General features: G+C 44.9%; 1 protein-coding gene across 2 annotated transcripts; it reads left to right on the forward strand.

Moving 5' to 3' along the window:
* The first annotated feature begins 5524 nt into the window (after positions 1 to 5524).
* On the forward strand, positions 5525 to 25140 carry EPCIP (exosomal polycystin 1 interacting protein). 2 transcript variants are annotated; one of them, XM_019983621.2, is made up of 2 exons: positions 5525 to 6047; positions 23908 to 25140. In XM_019983621.2, exon 2 carries the CDS (start codon positions 23967 to 23969, stop codon positions 24621 to 24623), a length of 657 nt encoding a protein of 218 aa, XP_019839180.2. In that variant the 5' UTR covers positions 5525 to 6047; positions 23908 to 23966; the 3' UTR covers positions 24624 to 25140. The 2 variants fall into 2 exon arrangements, with proteins under 2 accessions (XP_019839180.2, XP_019839893.2); XM_019984334.2 differs by lacking the exon at positions 5525 to 6047 and adding an exon at positions 23571 to 23803.
* The last annotated feature ends 1197 nt before the right edge of the window (positions 25141 to 26337 follow it).

The following is a 26337-nucleotide window of genomic DNA, read 5'->3' on the forward strand; positions in this document are numbered from 1 at the left end:
AGTGCCGTCACCCTAAAAGCAGGATCTGCTGGTAATCCAGGGGTGGGCTGGTATGGGGCGTCCTGCAGAGTTTAGGTGGGAGAGTCATCAGAGTGGTGGGGAAGGCAGCACAGAAGCAGCTGATCAGAGAACGAAGGGTTGATATGATAAAGTAAAACCAAGGTACCCCACGTAGAGGGGTGTCTGTGAGGGTATGAGCAGAGCGGGAGCAAGGGAGGAAAGAATAAAGGGGAAGCATCTTGGGACTTCCCTGGTGGTCCAGAGGTTAAGACTGCACTCTCAGGGCTGAGGGCCCTGATTCAATTCCTGGTCTGGGAACTATGATCCCACAAGCTGTGTGACAGCACCAATGAAAGGAAGCATCTTGAAGGTGGAACAGAGCCCTGTACTGATGACAAAGTCTAAAGGACACTCAGTGCTACGAGGTGAGGACATAAGGGTCTGTGTCCTGCAGGAAATTGAGTAATATGGTTGCTGACGTTGCCATAGACGGAGTTGAGAAGGAAAGGAGGAGACTGACATGGTTCCTGAAGTTGCCTGGGACAGAATAAACGGGATTAGATGATACTGATAATGATTTGGAAGTGGTTAAGACGGTGGATACTGAAGCTGGAGCTCCAATCCTTTGGCTGCCTGATGTGAACCGTCGACTCGTTGGAAAAGACCTGATGCTGGGGAAGATTGAAGGCAGAAGAAAAGAGCAACAGAGGATGAGATGGTTGGATGGCATCACAGAGTCAATAGACGTGAACTTGGGCGAACTCTGAGAGATGGTAAGGGACAGGGAGGCCTGGCGTGCTGCAGTCCGTGGGGTCGCAGAAAGTCGGACACGACTGGGCGACTGAACAACGGCAGCAAGACAGTGGCCCTAGAGACTTCAGATGAGAGCGCACAGAGAAAGCCTGTTGGAGACAGTGGGTTTGAGATTTCATCATAAGAGTTTAAGGAGCCAGCGTATTAATGAGCAATCAAGGCAGTTGCTGAAGTTTGAAAGCAAAGCAAGATTTGTTTCACTGCAGACTTAACATGAGCTCTGTTTCTTCAGGATGTGCTGGAGAGATCTGTGGAGATTTCCACTTTTACTTAACACACTGGGTATTATTTGAATGTGCCAGCAGAAGCCTGCACAGCTCTTGTGATGAAAAAGAATGAAAGGGACAAAATTAGTCAAGGCCAAAAATAGAATTCAAGCCCACAGAAAACAAACACTTGTCCACCACCCTTGACTCCACAGCTGAACAGAACAGGCAGGGGAATGGTTTCATTATGCTTCCCAACATTCATCTTCGTGAAACCAACTTAAACCATGTGACCCCATTAACACAAAGAGCAAAGGGAAGGATTTCAGAGAGATGGAGAGAGATACAACCTAGTGTAAATGTTTAACATGCCACATACAGAGATCCAGCCACATGTTATTGGCAGTTGGGTTTTTTTTTTTGCCCTTCAGGTTTCCAGGGAGGAGTATACCCCACCCCGTCTGTGCCTTCATCCCACTTGACAAGAGGTCCCGGAAGGCATCCATGTCCTGCACAGAGAAGGTGCCAACAAGTAATGATCATAATAGCACCACGACTGAATGCCTCCTTTGTGCATGGTTTAGGCCCAATACTCTATGTAGTTTATCCTAGTTAGTCATTAAAATAACTGTGAGTGGGTGATATTAACTCTGATTTGAAGACTGGGAGGTACAGGGCTGCTGAGGGATTCAGCAGTGTCCTTGGGACACGAGGCTCCTTCATGCGTCTGCTCTGCCCTCTATAGTGATAGGATTTACACACACACACACACACACACACACACCCTGCCCCCCAGTCTGTGTCTGTGCTCAAGCAGGAAGAAGCAGCAGAAGAGGCAGGAACAGCAAACTTCCATTCATTTTGTATTGCCCAGAACTAGTGTACCATTCCAGGGATCATGTCGATCACAGACAACACTTCAGCTGGTTTAAACAGCAAGGAGTTCCTTAAGTTATACAGAAAGTCTTAAACCACTGGGGAGGGCTGGAAAGACTTTAGCCGGACTCAGGAAGCCACCACAGAGCTGGGCCATCGAGGGAGCTGCTGCCTCTTCCGTAACCAGACAGCGGCTGAATTAAGAGGCCTCCTCCTCCGACAGGAAGCCAGTGCCAGTCACGAGTTCAAGGCATCCACGACAACCAGGAAGCAAGTCGATCAGAAAACACTCCCCCCAGCACTCGCTCCCAGACTGGGCCAGTTGTGCCGAGACCCAGGCCAGCACCAGAGATGCTCAGAACTCTTCTCTTGCTCCCCGCTGAATTCAAATTCCAAACAAGTGCTCGTGGTCCTCTCTCCATGTGACTCAGTTCTGAATCAAGAAAAAATAATCAATAAAACCAAATTCATGCATGGAGTTCCAGCTGCTATGGTAGTTGAGGACTCTGCAAGTTGAGTGTTTTGGTTTTCTAATCTCTGTAGCTGAGGCAAGCAAGAGAGAAAAGTGTAAGAACGGAGGCTGACTGTGACAGGCCATTGTATTGTAAGCAGTTACAGAAAAACTCAAATGGACTTTTTGGCCAACCCAATATTAGCCACAATTGTTCTGAAAGTTGGGAAAGCTGGTATAGGGATAGTCGTCCTTCCCTTATTCCATTCGAGGCATCCTTGCCACATATATCATCTCATTTAATCCTATCTCTAGCTTTCACTTTATAGGCAAGGAAGCTGAGGCTCATAAAGTTTAAATAACAATGTTCAATATCTTTCATAACCTATAATGGAATATAATCTGCAAACAATAACTAAATCACTGTTATACACCTGAAACTAACTCAGTGTTGCAAATCAGTGTACTGCAATAACTAAAAACATTTAAAGTAATAATGTTCCAGTTCAGTTCAGTTCAGTCGCTCAGTCGTGAATAATCCCGTGAATAATCGCAGCACGCCAGGCCTCCCTGTCCATCACCAACTCCCGGAGTTCACTCAGACTCACGTCCATCGAGTCAGTGATGCCATCCAGCCATCTCATCCTCTGTCGTCCCCTTCTCCTCCTGCCCCCAATCCCTCCCAGCATCAGAGTCTTTTCCAATGAGTCAACTCTTCGCATGAGGTGGCCAAAGTACTGGAGTTTCAGCTTTAGCATCATTCCTTCCAAAGAACACCCAGGGCTGATCTCCTTCAGAATGGACTGGTTGGATCTCCTTGCAGTCCAAGGGACTCTCAAGAGTCTTCTCCAACACCACAGTTCCAGAAGGTAGCAGAATCGAGATTTTGAACTAAAGTTCACATTCCACTCTCCTCATGTGGTAGAATTCACATGCCTGCTTTATTGAAACTAAACGCCAACCATAATGGATTCTCGTTATTCTTAATTCCTTTGTTCTGATTATGAATCCCTGGCTTTCAAAGAGCTGTAGAGGCCAGTTGCTCTCTGGCCCCCAAACCTTGCTTCAGCAATTTTCTTCTTTGGTTTTGTTATGTTTTTTTAACAGGTAAGAAGTGGATTTACTTAGAGAGAAACACACGCCACAGAGTGTGGGCCATCTCAGGAGAGAGTAGCCTCAAAAGATAGCATTGCTACTTAATTTCATTGAGGACTGTTCCAGCTATTTCAAAGAAGGGGCGGGGATTTCCCGGAACTGGGTCACAGCCCACTTTTTGGTCTTCCGATACTTGGCCTCAGAACCGTCATGGCATCCAGCAGTTCTCTTAATTCTTTGAGTATCTTGATCCTGTGGACCACCTGAGAAGCTCGATGGCATGTGTATCCGGACTGTATGAGGTGAGAAAGGAGGAAACATTATCCATCGGAATCCGAGAATTGTCCCATGGGACACTGTCCTTTCCAGAACATTGTTCTACTCATATCCAGCCACCCTTTCAGCCCCACATCAAGCACTTCTCCACAGACACTTCTCCAGTCTTCCCGTCAAAATGTGGTCTTATTTTTTCCAACTCTCCCACATATTTTCTTTGTGCCCACTCCTCAAACATTTCCCACAATCAACATATATAACTACCCTTTTCGTATTGCAACTTCTTTGAAGACAAGAATGAAGACATTCATCTCTATTGTTCTTTTAAGCTTCTGGCACAGTGCAGGAGTGTGGAAAGAGCTCACTGGATAAATGATAAAGAAATGAATAAACTTCCCTAGGGAGGTGCTCTCTCTTTAGCGTATTGGCTAATCTGTATCTGGGGGATGATAAATTCAATTGCTCTTGTTGTCTAATGTTTTTAAGTAGCAAAACTTTTCTTCGTCACCACCATCCATCTGGTTCCTCCCATAATGAGCCCTCATCAGTTAATGTAACAGAATATTTTACATGTTTATTTGTTTTTAACATTTTTTAAATAAACTTAAGACAGAGCTTGCTCCTTGGAAGAAAAGTTATGACCAACCTAGACAGCTTATTAAAAAGCAGAGACGTTACTTTGCCAACAAAGGTCTGTGTAGTCAAAGCTATGGTTTTTCCAGTAGTCATGTATAGATGTGAGAATAGTCATGTATAGATGTGAAAGCTGAGCGCCGAATCAAAAAGCTGGATGCTTTTGAACTGTGGAGTTGGAGAAGACTCTTGAGAGTCCCTCGGACCGCAAGGAGATCCAACCAGTCCATCCTAAAGGAAATCAGTCCTGAATGTTCACTGGAAGGACTGATGCTGAAGCTGAAGCTCCAATACTTTGGCCCTCTGATGCAAAGAGCTGACTCATTAGCAAAGACCCTGATGCTGGGAAAGATTGAAGGTGGGAGAAGAAGGGGACGACAAAGGGTAAGATGGCTGGATGGCATCACTGACTCAATGGACATGAGTTTGAGTAAGCTCCAGGAGTTGGTGATGGACAGGGAGGCTGGCGTGCTACAGTCCATGGGGTCGCAAAGAGTCGGACATGACTGAACGACCGAACTGAAGAGAGAGCAGGACTGTATCTTTGTTTTGTTTTTTTTCTGCTGAAGTTTGGTTGATTTACAATGTTGTGTTAGTTTCTGGTGTGTAGCAAAGTGATATACACAGATATGTGTGTATATATTCTTTCTCATATTCTTTTCCATTATAGGTTATTGTAAGATATAGAGTATAGCTCCCTGTGTTACAGAGCAGGACCTTGTTGTTCATCTGTTTTACATACAATAGCTTATACCTGCTAGTTACAAACTTCTAATGTATTCCTCCCCCTCCCCTTTCCCTTGTAGTAACCATAAGTTTTTACGATGCTATTTTGGGGAGGGGGCATGCAGCACGGAGTGTGGAATCTTAGCTCCCCCACCAGGGATCGAACCCACAGCCCCGTTCATGGGACGCTCAGAGTCCTAACCACTGGACCGCCAGGGAAGTCCCTGGTAACCATAAGTTTGTTTTCTATGTGTGTGAGTCTGTTTCTGTTTTGTAAATAAGTTCATTTGTATCATATTTTAGCGCTAGCTTTGGCAGCACATATACTAAAATTGCATCATATTTTAGATTCCACAGATAAGTGATATCATATGATCTTTGTCTTTCTCTGTCTGACTTACTTCACACAGTGTAATAATCTCTCGGCAGGACTATGTCTTTGGAGCTAAAATGAGTTCATTTTCTCTTTGGAACAACTACACTGGGACAATTTTTATACTAGTTCGGGTGTTTGCCATAAGTAACAATTCACTGGGCCAAAAAGAGTGGAACAAAGCATGAGCATGATAGTAAAAGCATCGAGGAGTCTTCCACGCTCCATGTTTAATCCATTCAATTTCCTGCTAAAGTGGAATTCCTCGCATCACCGTCAGCCCTTCAGGTCAGCGTAGAGCAGCAGTCTCCTTTGACTCTTCTGGAAGCTTTCCACTTTGGAACTCCCAAAGAGTGGCCAGCAGTGACCAAGACGGGTTCTCTTCTGCTGTGTGGTTCATGAAACTGGAGGGCTGGCAGCGTGCTTCTGGTTGCCATGGAAATGACCAGGGCCACTGGCCTTCTGGAAACGGAAAAGAACAGCAAGTGCAAGAACAGGCATTCCGTCCTTCCTGCCGGCAGATCACACCAGCTGTCAAGCCTGAGTGAAGGATCAGCCCGGGAGTGCAGGAGACAACCTCTTAGTGGAGCTCTGAGATGTAAGTCATTTCTCTGTTCTTTTTTGAAAAGCCTATCTAGCTTAACAGTTTTTTACAGCTTCAGATTTCTGCTGCATGGCAGGAAAGTTCTGTAATGTTTGAAGAGCCACCATCAGCACCACCTTCTTCTGCAGTGTTTGTGTTTCATGAGTATAACGCACACTTATGAGTCACTTTCACCGTGAAACTCTCCTTTAAGCTTCCGGGCATGTGAATCGCTTTGTACTGAGATTCTCTTTCCTTTCAAAGGAAATGTTTTCAGAACATCAAGCAAAGAATGAAATGGTCTTCTCATTATTCCCTAAATAGATAGACTCACTTAGGTTAATATTATGTAACAGATATCTCCGTGGAATCTGGGCTTCTTGTTTCTATTTTTAAGATCTGGCAAAAATTAAAAAAAAAAAAAAAAAGAACAACAAAAAAATCCAGCTATATTTCCTGTTGGTCATTAACACTAAATAAGAACTCAGTGAAAGAAGTATGTGTTATATCTCTTTTCCTTATTGGGATCACAAGCAAAACTGGGAACTCTCAAAACATTGGTTTTTATCGTCTCTTTGTTTTTATCTAATGATGTTATATTTATATAATGGTGTTATATTTACTGTTTATTTACACACTCTTCATTAGAAAACATAGGAAGACAAGAAGAAATCAAATTTAAATGAGCATCAACATTTAGACTGGTTAACTTTTTTAAAAAATTGGTCCCTGTATTCAAAAGTGAAACAAACACGATAAATACTATAGCAAAAGCAACAGGCTTATAGGGATGTCTTAGTCAAAACCAGTAATCCTTACACAGTTCTACGTATATTCCATTGTTTCATAAATATGTTTTGGGGGAGTTTCTTAGCAATACGTGTCTTGGTGCGTATTGAGGAAAGGAAATGTTTCAAAAGAACTGGGCATAATATTCATAAAAACTTGTTCTTAAAAACTGCCAGAAATATCAGACTTCTTTTGCTTGAAAATTTTTTTGATGAAAAGAGTGATCTTTGGGAAGTTTTTTTACTTTTATTTTTATACCAAATAATTCAATGTAATGCATTATTTTAAAATGTTTGAAAGGGATAAAAGACTTCACATCATATTTTTGACAGAAATTGGGCATTTTCTGAAAAGAACAGGTCCGACAAAGCATCTATGGACATGAATACTTCTCAACAGCTGGTTTGGATCTCTCAATTTTCTTTTTCACCTCGGTATTTTAATTACTTAAACCTAGTATACTATCTACCTTTAAAATTCAGGGTCCGCCGAATTTCCTGGTGGTTCAGTGGCACTCTCACTGCCAGGGGCCTGGCTTCAACCCCTGGTTGGGGAACTAAGATCCCACAAGCCACGTGGTGTGGACGGAAAAAACAAATCAGGCGCAGTGGATCATGTCTCTGTGTCCGTGGTCAGAAGAGACAATCACCCAGTTTCCCATGGCTGTGTGATCAGGGGCCAGATGCGCTGAGCTGGAGCACCAGTGATCAGATTAGCTAAGTGTATACCAAGTCATTTGGGCTTCCCAGGCGTCACTATTGGTAAAGAACCCACCTGTCAATGCAGGAGATGTAAGAGACATGGGTTCGATCCCTGGGTCAGGGAAGATCTCCTGGAGAAGGACACGGCCACCCACTCCAGTATTCTTGCCTGGAGAATCCCATGGACAGAGGACCCTGGTGGGCCATGGCCCATAGCATCACAGAGAGTCAGACACGACAGAAGCAACTTACCACACATACAAGCATACCAAGCCATTTACAGGAAAGGCTTGAAGGGTTTGCAACCATTGATTAATTAACTCTCACAAGAACCTGTGTCAATTAGAAAGCTGCATATTTTAGTTAAGACTGCCTATTGGCTCACTCTCCAGAAGTCTTTGTCCCATGTTCCCTGACCATGTCAAAAGAAGTAGCATTCAACCAATGTTGTCCTTAAAGATCTAATTTACAAGTGTCTTCTTAAAAAAAAGTGTTCTGATGCTTGTGCAAAATGGAACTCTCTTCTCTCCTTTTGTTTCCCATTCACTTAGCTTGAGGTTTTATACACACTTGGGGTTAAAGGCCACAGAATCTAGTAATGGAATCCAAGGTACAGGATGTCATGTGAGTAGGAACTCAACCCTAGGATGGGAAATACGACTGTCATTTCCATCATGACTCCCTAGAGTGTATGTGGCTGTCTGGGTTCAAATCTTAGCTGTTTCCTTACGGCTCTGTGACTGTGACCATGCTATGTCTGTGTTTCTGATAGTGAAATTAGGGTCATAATATCTACTTTTAAGATTATTGCAAGGATTAAATGATATAAGACATGCAATAATACTTCAAACAGTACCTGGCACCAAAAGAAGCACTCATTAAATATTATTATTAATACTAAGGAAACGTGTAGTTCCTAATTTTAGTCATTTTTCAACACACATGTAACTCCCACATTTCTTATTTGAAAGTACATTGCCTCTTATCAATGACCATTTTCTATATTTAGCTAGTTTAACCCTGGGAATACAGGGCTGAGGGGCAGTAAAGGTTTGTGTGTGTGCATGTCAGTCACTCAGTCGTGTCCAACTCCTTGTGACCGCATGGACTGTAGCCCACCAGGCTCCTCTGTCCATGGGATTCTCCAAGCAAGATACTGGGGTGGGTTGCCATTTCCTTCTCCAGGGGATCTTCCCAACCCAGGGATCAAACCTGCATCTCCTGCGTCCCCTGCACTGGCAGGCAGATTCTTTACCACTGCACCACCCAGGAAGCCCAAAGTTTTGTGTAGTAAAACGTTAATGCAATAACATCTCTTCCTCATCTAGCAGTCTGAACTTTCTTAGGAGTCAAGTAGTGTACATTTGACGAATTAAATTTGAGGTGTCTGTTATATATTCAGGTAGAGCTATCAAGTAAGATGCTGGATACATGAGCGTGAAGTTCAAGGGAGGATTTGGGAGCTGGATTATGATCAGCATATAGATAATACTGAAATGCAGGGGTCAGCATGCAATATCCAAGGGAGTGGATATACATGGGGAAGAGAGCCAGTTGCTGAGCAAGAGGTATGCAACAACATCATGGAAGGAGAGAAGATGCTAGCCAGATACTGAGAAGGAGTGACCGCTGAGGTGGCTAGAAAACAGGGGCATGCAATGGAAAGGAAGAACAGAAGGGTCTTTGCTCAGGAAGGAGGGAGTGGGCAACCATATCAAATGATAGTGAGTGGTCAGGCAAAATGAGACAAGGAAATTAACCATTGGCTTTTGACACATTGGGGGATGGGAGTCATTGGGAACCTGATGACAATCGTTCCAGTGGGGTCACCCTAAGGACAGCCTGATTAGAGTGGCTTAAAAATCTGACATAAACAAGCACTGACTTTCTATGTGACTATAGATTTGCTTATACAAGCTTGGTTTTTCCTTTATGGTTAACTGAGGTAGACCTAGAAGAGGCTGGAGGCAGGCAAGAACTGTCATCCGTGAATCTAGTCTACCAAAGATTCGTGAAAGATGTGAAGACAGTTTAAGAGATGAGGGTGGTTTCGTGTGTGTGTGTGTGTGTGTGTGTGTGTGTGTGTGCACGCACCTGAACTCAGTTGTGTCCAACTTTTTGCCACCCCGTGTACTGTAGCCCGTCAGGCTCTTCTGTCCATGGGATTTCCCAGACAAGAATCCTGGAGTGGGCAGCCATTTCCTTCTCCAGGGGATCTTTCCAACCCAGGGACAGAACCCGTATCTCCTGCATCTCCCACATTGGCAGGCAGATACTTTACCACTGGACCACCTGGGAATCCTGATGATTTCTTAGCAGATGAGAAATAGAAAACACTTCTGACACGGGGCAACATAAGCAGTATGAGGTAGTGTCACACACACACACACATACGCACACACGTCAGGACTTGTTCTAACAGTTTTCCCCGATGCCTCTTCTTTCCAGTTGTGACCTATTTCCCATTAAAGGACCACTTCTCATTTGCATCTCTGAAATGCCTGGTCTCCCAGGTCAGTAAGGAAGCCAGGATCTTCTCCAAGGCCAGGAGCTCTATAGGAGTCCTTGGAGTGATGCCTAGTCACCACTTTATGGATGTTCTATTTGACCCAAATTGTGTAGCCAAGTTTATCCACTGGAGCCCTGTTCTTGTCACAAAAATAACCTTCTGTGAGTCATCAATGAGATCAGAAGGCATTCTTTTCACATAAAAGTCTCATTTTAGAATTGTTTTAGACGTACAGGGAAATTGTGATGCTAGCACAGAGAGTTCCCATGTACCCAACAAACAGTCTCCCCTTTTATTAGCATCTTACATTGCTATAGTATACATTTGTCACCATTGATGAACCAATACTGATGCATTATTATTATTAACTAATATCCATATTTTATTCAGATATTTTTTAGATACCCAATGTCCTTTTTCTTTTCCAGGATCTCACATTACCTTTAGTTGTAGACATGTAAAAACTCTTAAAAATCTTCCAAGAAAGCAACAAATTTCAAATTGCCTTTTGTTCCAATATTTGTAACTAAAACCACTAAAGGAAAAATTTAACCCTTAACTTTTCTGAAATCTAATCATTGAATGCAGATGAAAGGAAAAAGCTTAAGGCTTACATTTTAAGGAAATAGTTTAAGATACTTTATGGGGCTGTAATAATGTACAACTGTTAACTGGAAGACCTGAATCCCTTTTTATTGTTCTGGAAGCAGGTAATTAAAATATTAAAGGTCTACCAGAATTTTTTGTTTCTCATCTCCTAGCAAAGGGATTACTCTGACTTATTTTCCTTGGCAACCTCCCGCTCATATAATACAGACCCAGTAATTTGAGCAAAGCTCTTCCCGTGTTAGTTTTATAAGACTGGATGCTTAAATGTTAGATTGTTGGGAAGTTTGCAGCAGGGTTCTTATAATCCTTCAACAAAAGCAATTCAGACAATAGTTTCTGATGCCCACAAATATCTATGCGATCAATATGTACTCAACGCTGATTCTACTCATGTTTCCCTTTAGTCTGTGGAGTAAGGTGGAAAGATAGCAATCTGGGGCCCTGATTTGGGGCTCATGGTCCCCATCTTGCGTGACTGTATTTTGTCCTGTGTCTCCATCAGATTCACAGAAATGGTCCAAGGCAACTGCAAACTTAGAGGATGCTCACTGGTAAAGTCGCAAGAGGTTGGGTTTGCCTGTTGGGACTTATGCCAGATGTCATTCGATGGCCTTCAAGGAGATTCAGAGGCTATTGAGCTCAAATACACCCACTCTTTGACTAAGACACAAAAATTCATCATGCTTCCTCTGTCATGGCTGGGCCATGCACTGAAATTCATGCTGAAATGGATTTTGCTTGCTGATTTGATCATATGCTACACTCCACAATTCTAGGAGGCAAAAGTAAAAGAGGAAGCAAAGGAGGAATACATGCACTCTGACTTAGCTAACGTAGGGATGCACTTGAATAATACAAGTGTTTATGGAGGGCCTCCACGTGTCAGGCACCAGGGACTGGGAAACCAAGGTCAACCAGAAGACCAGGGCTTTGTCACATCAGAGATCTGACTTACACAACATACCAACAGCAATGCGTCCAGCCTCCAATGGGCAAACTGTGGGTGATATCAACATTCAGTTAAGCTCAGTGCTTTCAAAACATAAAATGCCTGTTTTCACTTAGCTCTTAATTATCTCAGACTAGAAGCTTTTGAGAACATTGGTTCATTTCTATCATTAAACACATTTATCTGAAAGCAGCAATCCAAGTGATGCTTGAAGAGATCCTGGCTTCACCAACCAGTGGGCACATATAAGGCTAAATTAACACTAACTGCTTATAATTGACTGGTTTGTGTCCCCACCTTCCTGATACAGGTCCTTGCCTCCTTCCATACCACATGTCTACACAATAAAGTCTCCTCTAATCATTTCTTGGGGTCCCCAGGATTGCCTCACCTGCTCTCCCAAATGGCCCTTTCATGTGCCTCTGGCACCGCTGGATGTTAACTGTCCCGTGCTGCTGCCAAGGGACTTCCTGTCAATTCACTTCCCGGAGAGCAGAGTTCAGGAGCGTCCCAGTGTGTCCTCCAGGCGGGGCCGAATGATGCTGCCTGCCCCTCACCCCTCACTGTGCCAGACCTGGGCTGCCCTCAGTGCCGAAGTGGGGAGAATGCCTCTGTCCCCCACCTCTAAGCCCCACATCTCAGAGCTTTTGAGAGCTGTCTAGGCAAAATCTGCCTACAGCTCCTCTGGACTGAGGCCACAGCTTCAACTAGTCTGGGTTAAGAAGACTGAGTGCTGAAGAACTAATGCTTTCAAACTGCAGTGCTGGAGAAGACTTGAAAGTCCCTTGGACTGAAAGAAGATCGAACCAGTCTATCCTAAAGGAAATCAACCTTGAATATACATTGGAAGGACTGATACTGAAGCTGAAGCTCCAATACTTTGGCCACCCGATGCGAAGAGCCGACTTATTCAAAACGATCTTGATGCTGGAAAATATTAAAGGCAAAAGGAGAAGAGGGTAGTAGAAGATGAGATGGTTAGATAGTATCACTGACTCAATGGACATAAATTTGAGCAAATTCAGGGATACAGTGAAGGACAGAGGAACCTGGCGTGCTGCAGTCCATGGGGTCTCAAAGAGTCAGACACAGCTTGGCCACTGAACAGCAGCACAAGGAAAAAGGGGAGACGAGTGCTGACCCTTCCCTCCACCGGCCCCTCCTCCAGACCCCCACACATCGTCATTATTCTGAGCCCGTTCTCCATTCAGATTTTCAACGCAAGCAGTGTGTTAAATGAACCATTACTTTAGAGGTTTGCGGAGGTGGCTTTTGGAATGCTCTAATATCCCAAATATATATATTCCTATTATTACTATTAATATAATTCTGACATTACAAAAGTCATAGTTTAGGAATACTACTAAAGTACTCTGTGTATTAATATTACAGTTCTTATGAGTAGTTGTAAAAGTGAATAGCACTAATAGATATATATTAATATTACAACGTGCATCTTGCTTTATGCTTATTTTAACCTTGTGTGGTTAAACCCTGTGTGGTTTCATCCCCATGCTATTTTAACAGAAATTATTAAGAAAAGACTCTTTGGATCCAAAATATCCAGTGAGTTTAATAATCATGAAAATACTTTAAATTGCATCTCCCGAAGACCTGAATGCTTGGTGTTGATTCTGCCTGAATTCCAACTTGGGGAGACAAACTTGTACTTTCTCTGGATGAGGAAAGCCATCAGATGACAGCAAATAGTTGAGGTCCTACTGTATAATTCTAAGGAGAAACCAGTCCCCTCAGAGTCACAGTGAGCCCAGTTTCCTGGCCCTCATGATGAGCTATGTAAACCTCTGTGGAAGGGAAGTGATTTTCGTCAACAGAGACTGCACAAGGTGGTGACTTCAGAATTACCTGGGAGGGCGTGTGAAAACTGAGCGGCTCGTCCCACGGACAAGGCAGAAAGATAGAAAAGGCAACACTTATCCCAGTAAGAAAATATTGGGGAGAAACCCAGATTACCTTCAACATCGTAAGCGTTGAGGTATTAAACACTAAGCACGTCATTCCTCTTTCCGATATCATCTTACGTAGCGTTACGTAGTGTTTATCTCTAACCTGCTTCCTGCAGTGCCCTTATGGACCAGAGCCAAAGAAAAGGAAAATGCTGAAAATCCTTTTTTTTTTTTTCAAAGAGTCCTTCTCAAGGTTCTTCACCTAAAGCCTTCATCCAGCACCTCTGTGAGAATCTCATCCATATAACACAGAGTAGCCAATATTTCCCCTCTGGCCTCCATGGGCAGAGTGATATCACAGCCACGAACAAGTGGGAAGTGGGCCTGAGATCAGATGGCCACTGGGTTCTAGACAAGAGTCTCACCCCACACTTCTCCCATGCTTCTATTTATCCCTTGCTCTCCCTCTAACAAGGAGCAAGGTAGGTATAAGGCTTAAAGAGCGATCCCCTTGGGCAAGAATGTGTTTATTTAAATCTATATTAAGGCTTACCTGGAGTGCTGCAGTCCATGGGGTTGCAAAGAGTCGGACACAGCTTAGGGGCCAAACAACAACAAAAATGATTTTCGACCCTTATCTGAGAGTCGGTTTTTAGCACCGGGCACCTGAGTTTGAGTAAACTCCGGGAGTTGGTGGTGGATAGGGAGGCCTGGCGTACTGCAGTCCATGGGATCGCAAAGAGTTGGATACGACTGAGCGACTGAACTGAACCTGGAAAGAGTGGATGGAGAGGAATTAAGATGAAGGTACAGCAGGGGACAGCAGGGCAGGAGCCTCGACCTCCTCCCCACCTCCTCAATCCCACCCTCTTGGTTCTCTCTACTCCCTCAAGGACTCCAGATATTGAAATAAATTTATCTGGAAAGCCTGGAGTTAGAAGGAGTCAGCAAATGGAGAGAGATAAACCATCAAAGAAAATGCAGGTGAAATGTGTTTTTTTACTTAGAACTCTTTGTCGTCTGGTCTCTGCTCTCATAATTCAGTCTCCACCTGGCACCTCCATGAACACAGATCTACCCAGGTCGCCCCTGATTACAAACCCTCAGCTCCTCACTTTTGTTGCTTGCAGGGACCTCCAAAGAGGGTGTGTATATACACAAGCCAGTGAAGTGAAAGTGTTAATCACTCAATCATATCCGACTCTTTGTGACCCCGTGGACTGTAGCCCACTAGGTTTCTCCATCTGTGGAATTCTCCAGGCAAGAATCCTGGAGTGGGTAGTAATGATGTTCTCCAGGGGATCTTCCTGACTCAGGGATCAAACTCAGGTCTCCTGCATTGCAGGCAGATTCTTTACTGGCTGGGCCACCAGGGAAGCCATTTTCATTATTCATCTCAAACATTTAAAAGTCCATTCTTTTTGTATATTGTTTACAATGTAAATAATGTAAGTGTGGTATTTCTAAAACCCTTATAAATTAAAAACTATATCTGTTGGGAAGGGTTCTTATTAAAGGAGTGAAGATCAGAAGAGTTTGGAGACCAGACCCCTTAGCTTGGTTGGCACAGTCCCAGCCTCTTTCCTAGCCTCATGACCCAAAGACACACCAAGTACTCTAGACTGAGATTTTGCTGAAATTGCTTTTCTGTCTTCAGCATCTCAGCTTTCTTTATCCCAGCCTCTCTCTTCTCAGTCCAGACAGCACCTTCTTTGGGAGTCTTTCACATTCCTGCACAACGCTCGAGCTGTGTCTTTAATTAGCACCCACCAGTCACCTCACTTTACAGTTAGCTTCCCAGCCATTTGCTCCCACAGTACACGCAGTGTTCCTTGGGTGACCCATTAGGCCACTGTGGTAAGTGAGGCCGTCTTGCCACTGTCTGTGTCAGCAAGCAGTGGGCACCCTTTTGATACACTCCAGAGTGTGGGTACATGTCTCCCTTTATGGGACACACCCAAGATTCCAAATTGTCTCCTTTTCTGGAATTTTTCTGATTCTCACCACCTCCAAGTATTAGAGGATTTTTGCAGGGACACCCTCCAGGGATGGCATTTGGGGGAGACATCCTTGCCTAACTCCTCAAGTCCTGCATCCAAGTGTGTTTTTTTTGGACATCCAGACACTGGATTTCTTCTGCCTTTCTACCCCGTGTTGCCGTTTAGATTTATATTTCAGACTATCTGCTTCTTACTGGAGCATCTCATCAGTGTCTGGGTCTCTTACTTCTCTAGTTCTTAAATTGAGCCTTTTCCTTAAATTGCCTTTCCGTTTAAAAAAAAATCACTCCTAATTTCAAATTAAATTTACTTCTGAATTAAAATTTGAGATCAGTCTTCAGTTTTAATTGCTGCAAGGATTTGGAGAACGTTACTCTATATTCCCACAGTCATCTTTCTTGTCTTTTGTGTTAAGACTATAGAATTCAAAACATCGTTATTCGTGACATTTCAAATCTGTTTTCAGGAAAATGGTCCAAATGCTATCCTCCCACTGACACACTATCTCCTTACTAGTAATATCTTCTTATAAACAAAACTAGTCCAGTTTGAAACGTTCCTTTTGGAGCCAAGTATAAACATTATCTAAATTTTGGGTGTAATCCTAGATTGGGAAGGAATCTGTGTGGAATTTGTTTTGAAGTTACTGATGTCTGTATCTGCTCAATTCAGGAGTCTTTGCTTTTGTGCTGTTCACATTAATTGCACTCAGGATTTCTCCAACTGCAATATAAAAATGATATTTGCACTAAGCCTGAATAGGAGCTCTGGTTTCTGGACATGTTCAGTGACTCCATGATCAAAGAGTTAATGATCATACATGGTTTTCAGCCTCTTGCCTGAAAGGTTTAGGAGGACTGACACCATCTGAGCTTTTGCCGTGGTTGCATAAAGTCATTCTTTGTGTCTTATAACCTTGGTGTGGTCAGTAACTTTTAGTGCCCACCAATACCCATGCTCTCCTCTTCCTTCCTGGCACACTGCAGGGCATCATTTCCAAGCTGCTTGCAGTCAGGTGGCTCAGTTCTGGCCCATGAAATGTGGGCAGAAAATGCTGTGGAGGACCTGAAGGCCCTAGAAGTTAGCATTAAAAAAAAATAAAGCCTGAGTCCCTGAATGACTGTGTGGAGCCGAGTAAATCCTCCTTATGCCTTTAATGGCATTAGACTGGAATGTAAGGTAGCAATTAACCTTTATCCTGGTTTCACTATGCATTTGTTCATTTGTGGGCAGATTCTAGCATGGCATAGAAAGATGGGCACAGATAGATCCCATGCCCCCTGCCCCTCCCTATGTTCCTGCCCCTAGGGTTGTGGAAGGGGTTCATATCAGGACACAGCAGGCAAATCTCAGTGATGGAGTGAGCACAGGAAAGGCTGGGACACTGAGAAAACGATGTGTCAGAGCAAGTCAGAGGATTCTAGCCCCACAGGACCTCCCACAGCCCTTGCCTACTGCTGCTCTGGTTTCCTTCTGCCGTGTAGTCAAAACTATGGTTTTCCCCAGTGGTCATATATGGATGTGAGGGTGGACCATAAAGAAAGCTGAACACCAAAGAATTGATGCTTTTGAACTGTGGTGTTGGAGATGACTCTTGAGAGTCCCTTGGACTGCAAGGAGATCCAACCAGTCCATCCTAAAGGAAATCAGTCCTGAGTGTTCATTAGAAGGACTGATGCTGAAACTCCAATACTCTGGCCACCTGATGCAAAGAACTGACTCATTGGAAAGACCCTGATGCTGGGAAAGACTGAAGGCAGGAGGAGAAGGGGACGACAGAGGATGAGATGGTTGGATGGCATCACTGACTAGATGGACATGGGTTTGAGCAAGCTCTGGGAGATGGTGAAGGACAGGGAAGCCTGGTGTGCTGCAGTCCATGGGGTCACAAAGAGTTGGACATGACTGACTGACTGAACTGAACTGAACTGACTGCTACTCCTGCCATCTTCATAAACTGTCCATCTCTTTATCCTACTTTTTGATTGTAAAAATTCTGATCACCCTCTGCTAATTACATAGATAATTTTCCTTTTATCTTTCCCATTCAAAAAATATTCCTCTAATCAGATATTACCTCCCCTGTGAACTTAGCCACTCCCAGGGAGTCCTACTGCTACTGCTAAGTCACTTCAGTCGTGTCCGACTCTGTGTGACCCCATAGACGGCAGCCCACCAGGCTCCCCCGTCCCTGGGATTCTCCAGGCAAGAACACTGTAGTGGGTTGCCATTTCCTTCCCCAATGCATGAAAGTGAAAAGTGAAAGTGAAGTCGCTCAGTCATGTCTGACTCTTAGCGACCCCATGGACTGCAGCCCACCAGGCTCCTCCATCCATGGGAAAGAGTACTGGAGTGGGGTCCTAGTGCAGACTGAATATCCCATACAAACTGTGGTTATGATTATTATCATATGACACTGTGACTATTGGTTCAGTGTGTCCTTGACTAGAGTGTAACTCCTTGACAGAGCTCCTAATGGCTTTCTTTCCTCCACTTCTAGCACAGTCCAGGCACAAAGCAAGTGCGCAACAAATGTTTACTGAGTGAATGAAAAAAGCATAGTGTATCAAACGTCAGTGCACCAAGACTCCTTCAGCTGCTTAGTATAGAAATCCCAATTCAGACTGGCTTGAATAGGGAAAAAGTGTGGCTCACATCTTTTTTTAAAAATCAAGAAAGAATGTCACTACCCCATGGCCACAACTACTGCGTCAGTGCTCTGGAGCCCTTGAGCTGCAGCTACTGAGTCCCCGCACCTAGAGCCTGTGCTCCTCAATGAGAGAAGACTTTGAAACGAGAAGCCTGTGTGCCACAGCTAGAGAGTAGCCCCCGCCCTCTGCAAACAGAGAAAGCCACTGTGCAGCAATGAAGACCTAGCGCAACCAAAAACAAAATAAATCTTTTTTTTTTTTTTAAAGAAAGAATGTCGGGCATGGCTTGATCTGGGTGCTGAAAAAAAAAAAAAAAAGATTGTTAGGAATATCTTTCTACTTCTTATCTCTGTTTTTCACTGCGTTGGCTTCACTCACAAGCTCACCCCTTCTGGACACTTGGCAGTTGCCAACAGATCCATGGTTCCCTTCTACAAGTTCAGCAGCCTCCAGAGAAAACCATCCTTCCCACAGTGCCACCCCAACTATGGGAAGAGGCAGAGCAAGCGGAGGGGGTAGGGACCTGTCTGCAGGTCCAGTGGCTGGGACTCTGCACTTCTGATGCAGGGGGACCAGGTTCAATCCCTGGCCAGGGAACTAGATCCCACAGGCGGCAGCTAAGACCTGGCACAGCCAAGTAAATAAATATTAAAGGGGGGTGCGGAGGGTGGGGCAATGTGACACGCTTGCACCCATTCTGCTTACACCAGTCTGGAATTTACCTCCAGATGAATAGTGGAAAAGAGTCTGCCTGCAATGCCGGAGGCGAGGGTTTGATCCCTGGGTGGGGAAGATCCCCTGGAGGAAGGCAAGGCAACCCACCCCAGTATTCTTGCCTGGAGAATCCCAAGGACAGAGGAGCCTGGCAGGCTACAGTCCATGGGGTTACAAAGAGTCGGACATGACTGAGCGACTGAGCACACATGAATAGATATTAATACATAGTGAAAGTCGGGTGCTCACAATCCACAGTCAAGAAACCTGAAGAAAGAAATCCACGGTAAGAGTGAAGGAGAACAATGTCCACATGGCATCTTTGAGGAAACCACGTAAACCCGTTAGCAGGGACACTTGGCCCACTCTGTGCCCCTTCATGAGGCTCCATCTGGCCTCCTTGGTCTGGCCTTCAATCTCCCTGACATCCAGAAGGCGGGGCTCCTGCTGAGGTCTGGCCAGGTCTTTGACTGCTGGTAAGTTGCTCACAAATCCCTTTGGGGATCTCCAGCCCAACTCGTTCCGGGAAATTCATGTTCTTTTCCTGTCTTCAGTTCAGTTCAGTCACTCAGTTGTGTCTGACTCTGCGACCCCATGGACTGCAGCACACCAGGCCTCCCTGTCCATCACCAACTCCCGGAGTTCACCCAAACCCATGTCCACTGAGTCGGTAACGCCATCCAGCCATCTCATCCTATGTCGTCCCCTTCTCCTCCTGCTGCCAATCCCTCCCAGCATCAGGGACTTTTCAAATGAGTCAGTTATTTCCATCAGGTGGCCAAAGTGTCTTACCCCTGTCTTTTTCCACCTGTGCCTCTGATCAGTATCAACACTTAAGAGAATGATATCAATACTTTGTTGCCAGGTTTCAGCTGATGGGTAGATGCCCCTCCCTTCCTTTCCCTCCAAGTCTGGGAGCAAAGCAGGCCAGTGGTACTGGCATCAGCATTCCTAGTCCAGGGATGACGAGGTTTCTGGGTCATGAAGTCCTAGAAACCTTCAGTGGAATCTAGGACAGATAATCATCTAAAATTGTCTTGTAATTAATAAGTTATGCACTGTTCCTTACTAAGTGGAGTACTTACCATCACATTGCAACACAATGTAAAACCGTTAAGCCTCTGGTTCAGGGAGAATTATGGCTCTACATATTTCTCAAATTCTTTCTTTTGCTACAAAATGAACTAATGAATAAATCCTTTAAGAAAACCCTGTGAAATATAGACACTACTAAACGATGTAAACAGGCAGAAAACAGGTCTACGAACTTGCAGTAAAACAAGTAGAACATACTCCGATGTGGATGCATGGGTGAGGTGGATGCAAACACGAACACTCTGAATATCCACTAAGTTAAAATGGCAGAAGGGACACAGTTAACAAGAATATGTTGAATCTGTGTATTAAAGATATTACTCAGCCATAAAAAAGAATGAAATAATGCCATTTGCAGCAACATGGATGGACCTAGAGACTGGTGTGGGGCTTCCCTTGTAGCTCAGCTGGTAAAGAATCCTCCTGCAATTCAGGAGACCCTGGTTTGATTCCTGGGTCAGGAAGATCTGCAGGAGAAGGGATAGGCTACCCACTCCAGTACTCTTGGGCTTCCCTGGTGGCTAAGCGGTAAAGAATCCACCTGCAATGCAGGAGACCTCGGTTCGATCCCTGGGTTGGGAAGATTCCCTGGAGAAGGGAAAGGCTACCAATTCCAGTATTCTGGCCTGGAGAATTCCATGGACTATATAGTCCATGGGGTAGAAAAGAGTAGGACACGACTGAGTGACTTTCACTTTCAGAGACTGGTGTACTGAGTGAAGTCAGTTAGAGAAAGACAAATATATGATATTGCTTATATGTGGAACCTAAAAAAAAATGGTATAAATGAACCCATTTACAAAGCAGAAATAGAGTCACAGATGTACAAAACAAACTTATGATTCCTAAGGGGTAAGGGAGGGTGGGATAATTTGGGATATTGGGATGGACATTTATACAGTATTATATATGAAACATACTGTTAATAAGGACCTACTGTATAGTACAGGGAACTCTTCTCAATACTCTGTAATGACCTATATGGGAAGAGAATCTTAAAAAGGAGTGGATATACGTATGTGCATAACCGAATCACTTTTCTGCACAGCAGAAACTAAACCAACATTGTAAATCAACTAAACTCCAGTAAAAAATAATTTTAAAAAATTGTTTGAAAAATCCACCTTTAGAAAGGAGAAAAACACTACTTATACTTTTTTAAAAAGTAAAACTCAAACTCTGTGCCAACTTCAAAGTAAACACAAAGCACTATCAAACATCTTACCCAGTTTCCTGAATGGACTCTTAGCTTGCCTCTCTGCTATGATCCTACATCTGTGTGTGTCTTCAGGAGTGCAGTTCAGCTCAGTCGCTCAGTCACGTCCGACTCTTTGCAACCCCATGAACCGCAGCACGCCAGGCCGCCCTGTCCATCACCAACTCCCGGAGTTCACTCAAACTCATGTCCATTGAGTCGGTGATGCCATCCAAACATCTCATCCTCTGTCGTCCCCCTCTCCTTCTGCCTTCAATCTTTCCCAGCATCAGGGTCTTTTCAAATGAGTCAGTTCTTCGCATCAAGTGGCCAAAGTATTGGAGTTTCAGCTTCAACATCAGTCCTTCCAATGAACACCCAGGACTGATCTCCATTAGGATCGACTGGTTGGATCTCCTTGCAGTCCAAGGGACTCTCAAGAGTCTTCTCCAACACCACAGTTCAAAAGCATCAATTCTTCTGCACTAAGCTTTCTTTATAGTCCAACTCTCACATCCATACATGACCCCCGGAAAAACCATAGCCTTGACTAGACGGACCTTTGTTGACAAAGTAATGTCTCTGCTTTTTAATATGCTGTCTACTAGTTTCCCTGGTAGCTCAGTCGATCCCTGGGTAGGGAAGATCCCGTGAAGAAGGAAATGGCAACCCACTCCAGTACTCTTGCCTGGAAAATTCCATGGATGGAGGAGCCTGGTAGGCTACAGTCCACAGGACTGCAGAGTTGGACATGACTGAGCAGATTCACTGACTGACTGACTAGGTTGGTCATAACTTTCCTTCCAAGGACTGACTTCCTCAGTTCAGCCTTCTTTATCTTCCTCTTGTGCATAGGTGCCCTCAGGGCAGGATCCAGGTTCTGTTTCCTTTTGTATCTTCTGCTTGGCCTTACCTGACTCCTGCCTTTGCCCCCTTCATTCTCCCAGCCTCCGGTCCTCACGCGCAGGCCTGGCCCACCTTGGGCACTGGAAGCAGAATCAAGTCCCATCGAGCTCTTTGTTCGTTTTCTCATTCTGCTCTGTATCCCCAGGGCTAGCAAAGTGCCTGCACCTAGGAAGCTCCCCATGAGCATTTGTTGGATGAATGGATGGATGACGTCATGACGGCTGTGAACCGCCGTCTCACCTCCTGTTCAGGTTTACTGGGCTGAGACGACTCCCTCCAGCTCCTGCTGATGGCCTTGTGCTGCCTGTGTACCCGCCCCAGCACTCTTAGCTCTGTCCCCCTTGGGTTTTGCATTGACCTGCGCTGCCCTCTTGTAGCGGTGCGGGTCAGCCTAGCTTCTTTCCCACTGTCACCATCTTCTCTGGACACATGTTTAACCCCTTGGGCACTGACTTTCCATCAGTGTCTCCTTAGCACTCCTCCTGCGGGAGCTGTCCCCAGATCCTGTTCAGAGGTCTCATTCCCAGCATCTTGCCGTGCCCACCGCCATATGGATAGATACCCTGGATTAAATTGTTTTCTCTCTTTGGTCATCAGCTAAGTCAGGGGAAATTTACTTATTTTTGAAAAACTGGAATCTGGTGTCCTTTTTCACAACGTGTGTCATTTCAATCACACCATAAAAGAAGACCACACACACATCAATTAAACGCCAGACACCCATAGGGCATTTTCACCCAAGTTGGACATCAGGGTTGCTCTTTCAATTCAGCATGTGTTCCTACCTAATTTGATCATTTAACAGTGTTTACATACTGTTTCACATTTTGGAGAAATCAGTTCATAGGACTTCCCTAGGGGTACAGTGGATAGGAATCACCTGCGAATGCAGGGGGCAGGGGTTCGATCCCTGATCTGGGAAGATCCCACATGCCGCCGAGCAACCAAACCCACGTGCCACAGCTACTGAGCCTGCGAACTCGAGCCTGTGCTTGGTAACAAGTGAAGCCACGGCTACGAGAAGCCTGAGCGCTGGAAGGAGCAGTATCCGCTGCTAGCCACGACGAGAGAGAGCCCATGCGGCAGCAAAGACCCAGTGCAACCAACTGAAAAATAAAAAAAATTTAAATCAATTGATAAGGTTTGTTTGGGGGAAAGGAGTTGGTAAATCAAGATCTCTGTGATGAATTGCTGTGCAGTGGGTCTTTTCCTTGTCTAGTGACACAGTTAATGTGGACTACAGTCCTGGTCTCGGAGACCAGGAAAATATGAACAGTCGTATAAACAGAGCGATAAGAGGGAGGGGAGCGTGTTTGTCTAGTTAGACATTGAGGTTTACCATTAACTGTTTCATCATCGGTATGCATGCTGCGTTAACAGACAGCACGTGGGTAGCTGATTCCAACAAGAAACCGCTTGTCTCCTGAATTCCAGGAAGTCAGATATTGAGGGGGAGGAGGGAATGTGCGTGCTTAAGTGGATAAGACAGACAGTACCCTCCAATCACTCCAATTCTCCATCCACAGACAGGATGCACTGGGTCTCCTCCCCCCGCATCTACTCTTTGCTTGCTTATTGGCGTGTTCATCTCACCACCAACAGACACTACCGGGAGTTTTCTAGCTCACTTTTTCAGATTTCAGGGGCCTGGTTGCTGGCCTCCCCCCACCCTCACCCCAGGCTCTTAGAAAACAGCATGCCCTGGACTTGGGCTCCTAGCATCGCCTGCCTTTGCTGAAACTGCAAGTGAGAAAGTTTACGACATGTTATTTCGGGGGTTCCTTTTTTTCCCAGAAGCTGCTCATTTCTAAGGAGAGGCTGTGATAACAAAACTGCTTATTTTCTTTCAGGTGAGTTTCAATGAATCGGCTCATGAAGGGGAACCTGGCTGGCCCGCGCTGAGACGAGAATGGCACCTCCTTCTGGGCACAGCTTCTTTCTGATCGGTGCGCTGGGCGTCTTTGCACTCAACTGCTTCACCAGAGCTCAGAGGAACGGCACGCTCATTTTCACCAAGGAAAACACCATTCGGAAGTGCAGCTGCTCAGCAGACATCCGCGACTGTGACTACAGTTTGGCCAACCTGATGTGCAGCTGTAAAACCATGCTGCCTCTTGCCGTTGAGCAAACGAGCTACAGTGACCGTCTGACCATCTGGTTCACAGACACGTCTGCGCTGGGGCTCCTGCTGAACTTCACGCTGGTCCGGGACCTGAAGCTTTCCCTGTGCAGTACCAACACTCTCCCCACTGAGTACCTGGCTATTTGCGGTCTGAAGAGGCTTCGGGTCAGCACGGAGGCCAAGCATCCCTCCCCTGAACAGAGTTTGCTCATCCACGACGGTGGGGAGAGTGAACCCAGAGAGAAGCCCACGTTACAGCGAGGCTGGCAAACCTGTATGTATCTCTCCTTCTTAGACATGGCACTCTTCAACAGGGAGTCCGCCTTAAAATCATACAGTGTTGCAAACTCTGCCAGCGTGGCCAACAACTTCCCCTACTTTTCCTACCTTAAAACCTTCCCAGTTCTAAACAACAAAAGCTATGTGGTCACCTTCATTTACTAATATCGTAGCTGTGCCCATCCTCCGGGGACTTTGGCATCTGCTGGATCATCTCAACAAGGGATCTGTGAACAAGGTCATGGGTATTCCTAGCCTCAACTTCACTTCTCCTCCAGCCTCCTTTCACACAGAGCCAGCCCTCTGCTCCACCCACACCTGGCCCTGGGAAAACAAAATAAAAATAATAAAAAAACCTACTTGATTCAGTCTATAAACATATGTTGGGGGCCAGCTAGAGGCTAGGTTTTTGCTACTAAGGGAGGGTAGGGAAATGTCAGATCAGTGCACCCCAAGGACTGCTTAGTGCAGCTCAGCAGAGGGGATAAACCCTAAAGAAAGGAGTCTTCCAGATTTCGCTGGTGATGCAGCGATTGACACTTGCCTTTCAATGCAGGGGGTGCCGATTTGATCCTTGGTCAGGGAACTAAGATCCCACATGCCTCGTGGCCAAAAAACTAAAATATAAAACAGAAGCAATGTGTAACAAATTCAATAAAGACTTTCAAAAACTGAAAGGGAACTGAAAGTGTTAGTCGCCCATTCTTGTCTCACTCTCTGCAACCAGTGGACTGTAGCCCACTAGGCTCCTCTAGCCATGGACTTCTCTAGGCAAGAACACTGGAATATGTAGCCATTTCTTTCTCCAGGGGATCTTCTCGACCCAGGGATCAAACTTGGGTCTCCTGGCAGATTCTTTACAATCTGCCATCTGAGCCACCAAGGAAGCCCTTAAAAAAAAGAAAAGCATCTTCCTTCAAAACATTGCCTTTTTTGTCCCCTCCTTCATGTTCTTACATAGGCTGGAATTCCCCTACATAGAGAATGACAGACTTCAGTGGTTTTGCGACAAGGAGCCCCTCAAAATGATTAGATCCTCTTAGACTGGTATTTTCCAAACATCTTGTAAAGCACATTCACACTGAGAAAGGGAAGTCTTGTGAGTGTGTTCAGTGACGGGGAGTGGCGGGTGGTGCCGGTGGGGAGGGTTGAAGCCTGGCGGATATGGTGGAAACTTAGGGCTGAATAAGAACATCAGGGTCCGAGAGGGAAGTCACAAAAGCCAAGTGCATTTGGGATTTTTGTTGCTTAGAAAGAGGCCTAAATCCGGGGAATGCTCTCTCCCTCTAGCCCTTCTCTCCCTCTCTTGCCTTGCCACCTCCTACCTTTGGCCCAGCTACACAGCTTCCCCACTGTTCCTCCCCTCCTCCTCCTCCTGCTCCAGAAATCAGAGCTTAGATTAATACCACTGGAACTGTGTTTGACTACATTAGGGGCTAGCCTGGGAATGTAATAACCCCTTTATAACACTACTCGCATGGGTAAATACATCCAGATTACTTATAGATAATTAACAGAAGAATTTTTAGGGCTCAGTCCATTTGGAAGTTTAAGACTGGAAAGTGAAGACACTCTGTATGATGGGGTTAACATAAAATGCTTTTATGTGTGTTCATACAAAGAACCAAGGCAATATTTTTCATTAATTTTCCCTGGAGAATAGCTGCTTTACAAAGTTGTGTCAGCTTCTGCTCTCAGCAAAGTGAATCACCAAACGGATACACGTATCCTCCCTTTTTTGGATTTCCTCCCGTTTAAGTCACCAGCAAGCACAGAGGAGAGTTCGCAGTGCTGGACAGTGGGTTTTCATCAGTTATCTATTCTATAGATAGTATCCATTTTTAAAAATTAAACTGACTCATCATTGGACAAAGAAAAT

The sequence above is a fragment of the Bos indicus genome, chromosome 1, assembly GCF_029378745.1.
Source record: "Bos indicus isolate NIAB-ARS_2022 breed Sahiwal x Tharparkar chromosome 1, NIAB-ARS_B.indTharparkar_mat_pri_1.0, whole genome shotgun sequence".
NCBI classification, from domain to species: domain Eukaryota; kingdom Metazoa; phylum Chordata; class Mammalia; order Artiodactyla; family Bovidae; genus Bos; species Bos indicus.